The sequence below is a fragment of the Suricata suricatta genome, chromosome 14 (assembly GCF_006229205.1).
Source record: "Suricata suricatta isolate VVHF042 chromosome 14, meerkat_22Aug2017_6uvM2_HiC, whole genome shotgun sequence".
Classification (NCBI taxonomy): domain Eukaryota; kingdom Metazoa; phylum Chordata; class Mammalia; order Carnivora; family Herpestidae; genus Suricata; species Suricata suricatta.
This window is the reverse complement of record NC_043713.1, coordinates 4,053,445-4,061,909: the sequence shown is the minus strand read 5'-3', so window position 1 is coordinate 4,061,909 and position 8,465 is coordinate 4,053,445. Positions and strand designations below refer to the sequence as shown.

General features: G+C 54.1%; 1 protein-coding gene across 1 annotated transcript in view; it reads left to right on the top strand.

Annotated features, from left to right (window-relative positions):
• Positions 1-1,067: 1,067 nt before the first annotated feature.
• Positions 1,068-8,465, top strand: part of CNDP2 (carnosine dipeptidase 2) — an 11,708-nt gene continuing 4,310 nt past the window's right edge. The window contains exons 1-4 of the mRNA XM_029922565.1: positions 1,068-1,277; positions 4,116-4,278; positions 6,461-6,549; positions 8,081-8,300. Of these exons, the coding sequence (XP_029778425.1) occupies positions 1,068-1,277; positions 4,116-4,278; positions 6,461-6,549; positions 8,081-8,300 (682 nt within the window). The remainder of the gene's footprint in view (positions 1,278-4,115; positions 4,279-6,460; positions 6,550-8,080; positions 8,301-8,465) is intronic.

Here is an 8,465-nt window from a genome sequence, read left to right as displayed (position 1 = left end):
CCTTTAGTGCTTGACAGAAAGTCTTTTTTTAAAAACGTTTTTTAAATTTATTTTTGAAAGAGGGAGAGAGAGCGTGAGCAGGGGAGGGTCAGAGAGAGAAGGAGTCACAGGATCTGAAGACCGGCTCCAGGCTCCGAGCTGTCAGCACAGAGTCCGACGTGGGACTCGAACCCATGAACCGTGAGATCATGACCTGAGCCAAAGTCGGACGCTGAACTGACTGAGCCACCTAGGCGCCCCTGACAGAAAGTCTTAATATATGTATGTTTCTAGAAATAGCAGAGCTCATCCAAGATTTTGGTTTAATCTCCATCTGCAAATTCTTGTAGTAGACACAGACTAAAGAACTTTAACTTTTTTTTTTTTTGCATTAAGTCTGTTTTAAATGATTCGGTAATGTTGACACTCAAGAATTGTGCTTTAAAGTTATTCTTGGAAGACATATTTCAGATGAAATCTGTAGTTCTCATTCTGAAAGTTATACTTTAAAGAACTTGGCCATTGTCAGCATGAATAGTAAGCTGACTTGGATTGTGAAAATGTTGTTTCTGTAGATTTCAGTTTTAATTTTGTTAGATTTGGACATAAACTACCTTATGGAACTTTGTGCATTTTACATTCATCTCATGGTTTATGGTTTAAAAAAAATTTTTTTTAATTTACTTTTGAGAGAGAGAGAGAGAGAGAGAGAGAGAGAGAGAGACAGAGTGCAAGTGGAGGAGGGGCAAAGAGAGAAGGAGATGCAGAATCTGAGGCAGGCTCCGGGCTCCGAGCTGTCAGCACAGAGCCTGATGCAGGGCACGAACCCACAGACCATGGGATCATGACCTGAGCTGAAGTTGGACGCTTAGCCAACTGAACCACCCAGGCACCCCTCATGCTTCATGGTTGAAAACATTCGACATCTTTCTGTTATTAGCTGTTGTTCTTGAAACAATACAGTTTTTTTAAATGTTAAACAAAAAACCAAGGCGATAGCTCTTCTCTTTTACGTCCAGCAGTCACGTTATAAACGGAGTGGCCGCAGGTGGCGAGTCAACTTTGTGTGCCTGAAACCTGGCAAAATCATGAATACCTTTCTTCCTCAAGGAGCACCTTTTCAGAATCCCTTTTTACCTATTATCTCCAAACAGAAACTGGCGGAATGGGTGGCCATCCAGAGTGTGTCTGCGTGGCCCGAGAAGAGAGGGGAGATCCGGCGGATGCTGGGACTCGCTGCCGCTGACATCAGGCAGCTGGGCGGCTCCGTGGAGCTCATAGATATCGGCAAACAGAAGGTAAGGGGCGGGCGCCCTGGGACTCCCAGGACCCTGGTGAGCAGGTCTTCTGAGGGGCTCGTAGGACTCAGCACATTCCTGAACCACCTTGCTTCAGATCATCTGCTTGTCTCTGAAACAGACAGGAGAGGCCTGATCTGGGTACTAACCTGTGTGATTCCGTCAGTTGGATTGGGGCAATGCTTTTGTAATACTCAGTGTTTATCTCCAGGTGGCAGAGCTGCCGAGGTTACTTAGAAATAAGTTAACGTAACAGCCACTCTTAGAAAATAGCTGCCCGCCCCCTCCCCCACCCAGCAGAGAGCAGCGTGCATTCAAACCACAGAGTTACGCGCTCCCCAGCCCACATCGATGTAGAAGTAACCAAGGTTCCCGCCCACCGCACTGTGTCCCCGGGCATCCCAGGGGGGAGAAACGGCACTTTTTTATGACTTGGTTCCTGAAAACGAGCACCTTTGTGTGGAGGCTGAGGCCCAGCCGCATTGTAGGGCAGGATTCTGACATATGAAATTGGTTCGTTTTCTTCCTAACTTGAACAAACAGTCTCACCTCATGGAACGCTATCCCACTGTTCTAATTTCGGATGATACCAAGTCCCACGGTAGTGACACAGTTCACAGGTTTGTGATACTCTCTTGTACTGCAGAGAGCGGCAGGGCTGGCCTTTATCAGTTCTCTTGCTCGGTGACGTAAGTGTCCGGCGATATCATAATCTTGGGTTTTATGTGTGGACCTTCAGCCCCGCCCAGTCTTTTCACAGATGTTAGAACCCAGAGGCCCAGATGGGCTGTCTCTCTGCGGGGAACCCAGAGTCAGGTCGTGGGCCTCCTGATCCCCAGTCCAGTGTCAGATCTTTGAGATTTCTTTGGACAACAGATATAAGAAACACCGCAGCTTCCCAGCACTTTCCCCTGCTCGTAAGAGGATAAATCGAGTTTCTGTGTGTTATTTTCTTTAGAAAGAATTGCTCCCCTCCCTTTTTTTCCTAACATATTAAAAAAAACGAGGAGCCTAATAATTTATAAGGTTTGTTTCATTGTAATAGATCGATTCTATTTAACGTTGGTGTTACAGCACATTCCTAAGAAAGGATGTCCACAAACCACGAATGACTGCTATGCTCTTGAATAACATAAGACCTGTTTTTATCAAGGAACAGATAGATTTCATCACTGTTAGGAAAGTTCTCCCAAGATTCTGGGAGCTTCTCTCCCCACAGTTCACTGGGCAGCAGCGTTCCGTTTCTCAGGGCACCATGGTGACTCGGGACAGGTCTGAAGGCGGAGTTGGATGTCGTCTGTGTACGTGCAGAAGCTGGAGCATCTCCCGGCTTATGGGGGAGACGTGACATTTGGGGGGAGCCCGGGTCCCTGGTGGGTGAGGCTGAGGTCGGGCACGGACAGTGCGAAGGGTCGATGTGGGGCTCTTTGGCATGGGGCCCGCTGCTGAGGCTGGCTCGGGCGACGTCACGGTGGGCCCATCCGATGCCCAGGGGCCAGGATGAGGGGGCTGCCTGGCCAGTGGGTGTGGGGACTGGTCATCAAAGGCCTGACCTCCAGGCAGACGTGCTTAGGAGTTGGGACAGTTGTGGCCCCTGAGCAAGAAGTGACTTGAGGGAAGAAGTGAACTAAGTGCACAGGACGGAATAGGACCTGTCGGGTGTTGTTGCAGTGAGCCCGAGGGCTGGGAGCTGGGCCACATGGTGGCCGTGGGGGTGGGGCAGGAGGGAGATGCGTGCGGTCCCCGTTGAGGGCTTCTGCCGACAGGTTCTCCAGTGGAGCACGGCCTGGTATCCCCAGGAACACTGGACTGTGTTTTCCAGCCAGACTTTATTCTTTCATGTTCAGAGTAGTTAGGATCCCCCGACAGAGATTTGCAACTCGCAATGTGAATTTCAGTAGAAATTTACCTGTGGGCCCAAATGACGTTCCTGAAAATGGTAAAGTATTCAACATTTCAGCTATATTGAGTAGAAATTTATTAAGAGAAAATTTGTCATTTAAAAAATCATTTTCCTGAGGCCAGCTGCAGGCCAGCTGCAACTACAGTGTCACATGTCACATGTGACCAGGGTCGTGAGTCTGAGGACAAGTTCTTAGCCCCTCGAGGCTGCATCTGTCCTTCCATACTGGTGCTGAAGCCAGTCCTGGGGATGACCTTGAGTCCCAGGGTGCGCCTGGGTACTGCAGGGTCGCCAGGAGTTACGGAGCTGAGTCTTCATGGGGGGTGCTCACTGGAAAGACAAAAAACACGTGGTGCAGGAACCCCAGCAGCCTGGCATATTACCTGAAGCGTGTGTCCCCTCAGTGCTGTGACTGTTGCCCTGTCCCCGTTCCTGCGAGGCTGGGGGAGACAGATGAGGGTAGGAGGCTCAGGGAGCCCTGGCTCCCACTGACAGCTTCAGTGCGACTTGCTGTGAACCCTGTTCCCGTCTGTCCTGGTCTGCGTCCTTCGTGACGCACGTGCAGAATTTCAGACCCATCTCCTGCTTGAAGATGGTAGTGGTTTTCTTCCATTATTTTAGAAAATAATGAGCAACATTGTATCCCAGGCGTGGCCTTCATAATATGTTTTCTCAGTATAGACGTTTAAAAAAGTCAGCTTTGAAAAATTCACCTAACTCCTTGCGGTTGGTAAACATGATGTGGTCTAAGTGCTCTGGATTACGGGAAAGTAGTTTCTTGTTAATTGATGCAGTTGAACAGTATGTTCTTAAACTACACTAGAGGGTGGTTGACAAGAACAGAGAACAGCTTTCAAGGTACTTGGATAATGCCTACCGCGAGCACCGAGTTTTGGAAACAAAGGCTGTCCTCTGTTGCTTCCTTCTCGACTCAGCTCCCCGACGGCTCCGAGATACCACTTCCACCCATCCTGCTCGGCAAGCTGGGCTCCGACCCCCACAAGAAAACCGTGTGTATTTACGGACACCTGGACGTACAGCCCGCAGCCCTGGAGGACGGCTGGGACAGCGAGCCCTTCACCCTGGTGGAGCGCGATGGTAAGGGGCGCTCCCCTCCCGGAGAGGCATCTGGAGAGGCCTTTCTGCTCTCCTGCCTCAGGAAGATTGCTTGTTGCCTTTCCAGAGCAAGTCGTTTTCACGCCTCCTAGCATTGCACACTTGCGCACCCGTCACCAAAGCATCCGGAAGCATACATGTCCTCGTGGAAAGGAGTATTTGTGGCCTGGGGTCTGCTGGACTTCCTTCCATCGCTGACGTTTGCTCAGCAAGCGTGTTCTGGATCAGGCTTGCAACCCTCAAAAGCCCGCAGCCTGTACCCAACCCCGCGTGTGGCTGCTTCCCGGGTGTGTTTTAGCAGCTGCGCTGGGTGGTAGGGAAGCATTGGTCTCCCCTGGAAAGGGACAGAACAGTCACTCAGTAACAGTCATCGGTGCTGCTCGGGCCACAGCCCTCAGGCACTTGCCAGTCTTTACCAAGGACCCGCCTCAGGCCCCCTCTTCACACATTCCTGTCTCCCTGTCTCCACACGTGCCCGTTTCCGGCCAGGTGAAGACGCCCCTCCATTTGTACCTTGCCCCTTGGGCTAAGTCCAGACTGTCTTTCATTACAGCCCTTCTAGCTGGACACACGAAGTTTCTGTTCAGACCTCTCTCTGGCTCAGCGTCGGCCGTGTTCATGACCATGCTGCAGTTGCAGAACCCCCACTTAGAGCAGCACCTCTGGGGAAACGCAGTTCCACACGGCGGTCACGGTCACAGTGCTGTTGTGACTTGCAGTCCGGGTCCTCTTGGGCGCCAGACCCACATATCTGGGGGCCGTTCCACTTGCCACCGCCTGGAACAGAATTGCATGTCTTGGCTGTCGAGCCGCCCTTCCTCCCGGTTCCCTCTCTCACCGCGTCCTCCCTCCACGCACCAGAAACCCAAAGGTCCCCACCCTGGTGGCGCAGGCCAATGCTCTTCCCCTGTGGGACGCTTTCCCGTGGCTCGTTGACCCAGGTCCTGCTCCCTCACACGATGACCGTGGTGTGACGTGTCTGTCCCGATACCTCTCAGGAGACTCCGTGGCTCTCCCCCTCCCCATGGCTCCTCCCTGTGCCACAGGAGCACCTGCTGGCGCACCGCGCTGGTGTGCGAGGCCCCCCACTCGACCTGTCCCCGGACACGCAGACGGCACCCTCGGAGTCCCGGGCGCAGATGCAGCTGCACCAGCTCCTCACCCCCGGGGCTCCGTGCTGGTGGCGGCGGTGTCTCCGTCAGGGCCCTGCAGGGAGGGAGCACGCTGCCTCTGCGCGCCTCTGTCCCACACGTTCTGGCTCATCGGGGGCTTGAAGTCAGTGCTTGTCGCCAGAGCAAGGGTGCTGTTCAGTAGAGGTCTGTGGCCATTGTGAAAAGCTAGTTTAGTTTATAAAAAGAAATTCCCAAGGTGGTGATGGCCTGAAGCCTCACGCCGCCCTGGGGTGTCACGGTGAAACCGTCCAACGTGGAAAACAAGCTGAGGATGAGGAAGTCCGAGAACTGACCGGCGGGAGAGGGGCTGAGCCTGAGCCTGCCTGAGCCGGGCCGCTGTCCTTCCTCTGTCCTGGTCTGCACCATATGACAAGCCAAAGGAGGGCTGGGCTTGGTCTCTTAGTGTCCTTGGGGGCAGTTGGTGCCCAGCTCAGCCGTCTCCCTGTGTAAGGAGTGGGCATGCAGGGTGGGGGGTCCTGTGACTAATGACATGGAGGAGAGGCAGTAGTGTGCCCTCTGGTTTTCCAGTGACAACCTGGAGAAGTAAAGCACAAACATGTTCTTTTCTTCTCCGGATAAGGTGTCGGATTTGAGGTCGGGGGACAGTTCTCACTCGATGATGGTGTCTTGTGGCTCAGGCATGTGACCAGTTGGCCTGCCCTCACTGCCACCAGCTGGTTGTGGACGTAGATTTTAAGTCACTGGCCAGCTGGTAGTGACCTCCTGGAGCTCGGTCTGCGGTCCGTGCGTCCTGGGTCCGCTGGCATGGGGAGGGGAGCGTGGGGGCGGGCGCGTGCTTGCCCTCAGGTCATGGTGGATCCTAATCTAACTTAGGATGGGGCTGTGGGGCTCTCGACAGGATGAAAACGGGGCTCCTGACTGGAAGAGGGGGCTGCGTGTGGGGTGCTGAGATGGGAGCGGCGTGCTGCAGAAATCTACTTTCTCTTCTGTTTCACTGTGCTTGTAACTAAATTTGCTGATTGCTGTTCTAGGCAAATTGTACGGGCGAGGTGCAACCGATGATAAGGGGCCGGTGGCCGGCTGGCTGAATGCCCTGGAAGCCTTCCAGAAAACAAATCAGGTACTTGAACCGCTTCTGACTGGCCCCAGCAGGTGCTACAAGGCCGGGCTGCCTGTGAAGGTCAAGGATCACTGGGATCAGAGAAAGTGGGGCTCCCGAGAGGAGCTGTGTCAGCACAGTTGGGTCGGATCTGGGGTGACAGGCTTGTGTTCCGGCTTTGGGGACCGTAATTGTTTTACAGCGTTCGGAGGTCGCTCTGCTGACGACTCAGCAACCCGGCTGGCACTGGAACCGTTCTCAGCCGTGGACCCGCCTCTGAGAGGCCCCTCCGCTGGGCCGTGTCCTGGGGCCTTGGTCGTGGGCGACCCCCGGGTCTCAGGGCGGTTTTCATCCTCCTGAGAAACGTTCAGTTTTTTAAATATATTTCATTAACTGTGAAATACCTGCTCCTTGTCTGCAGTTTATAAAATACCGAGAAGCAGAGAGGAGAAAGGTGCCCAGGGTCTCGGCTGTCCGAAGTTTTGTATTTTGTTCCTTCCTGATCTTTCCAGCTGTTTTAATCTAGTCCTGACCAGTACGGATACACGGTTTTTGCGTCTTGGTTTATCTTGTGTCGTGATAAAATGACAATAATGACACAAGCATTTTGGTCCGAGGGTAGAACGGTGGACCTGAAAAGGGTCTGGGACTCGCTGGCCCAAGGGGTTGTTATGCCCAGGATGGTGCTGAGGAGCTCAGGACTGGAAAGGCCCCCTTCCTCCGGGTCCTTCGGGACGTGGGGGTCACGGAGGGGAGTGTGGCCCTGTGCGGCCGCTGGGGCAGTGCCTCTTATACCTGCTCCGTGTGCCCACGTCCCAGGAAAGGTTTCATTTGAGAAACAAGCTGGGGAGGCGAGGGAGGTGGTGCCAAGGGCCGTTTGGGGGCCGTTCTGAGCCAGGGCTCCACGGATCTGCATCCACGTGGGGCTCTGCCATCTTGTGGCTGGTGCAGCCTTTGAAGGCACCTCGCTGGGATGCGGTCTCGTTTTCTCCTCTGTGGAGGGCCGCCTTCCTCACTGCGCAGTGCTGGGGAGGCCCAGGAAAGTGCGGAGCAGGTGCCAGAGCAGGAGCCACCTTACCATCACTGTCCGCCCTTCGGGGAACGGGCCTGTCCACGCACGGGAGCGGGGGTCCTACTGCAGAGCACCTGTAAGTGGGAGTGGTGCCGGTGGGGCCTGGCGTAGCGAAGGTGGGTTTTCTCTGGGTCATGGCCTATGTTGGACAGAGAGCAGCTCAGGCTCCCCCAGAGACGCCTGATTTGTGCTGGGCGAGCGCAGAGGCCCCTCCAATCAGGAGGAGTGGCCAGTGGTGGTTTCCGTGGATGGAGGCCTCCGTGAGGGTGGCTGGATCCATGCTTGTCCCCTGACAGCCCAGCACCTGCGGATGCAGGGTCACTGCAGGCTGCACACAGCCTGCCTGAGTGGTGGGTCTGGGGGAAGCTGAGTGTTTGAAGTTTGTGATCTCAAAGCATCGGGCAACTTCCTGTCTTTTGTGTCTAAGAAACAGCCGCACACAGAACTGAATGCCTCTCCATGCGCATCTCCTTCCCGTAGGAAATCCCAGTCAACATCCGCTTCTGTCTGGAAGGCATGGAGGAGTCGGGCTCCGAAGGGCTGGATGAGCTGATTTTTTCCCGGAAGGACACATTCTTCAAAGACGTGGACTACGTGTGCATCTCTGACAACTACTGGCTGGGGAAGAAGAAGCCGTGCATCACCTACGGTCTCCGGGGCATTTGCTACTTTTTCATCGAGGTATCATGTAGACTTCTACGTGTTCTGTGGTGTATCTTCCCAGCCCATAGTCCCCCTTGTCTGTGCTTGGCCCCCGGGGGCAGGTCCCAGGAAGGGAGCCATGTGCCTGACGGAGGAGCCTGGAGCCTTCTCGGGTCCTGGTTGTTAATGTGACACAACTTTGTGATTCTGCAGGCGCTGATGG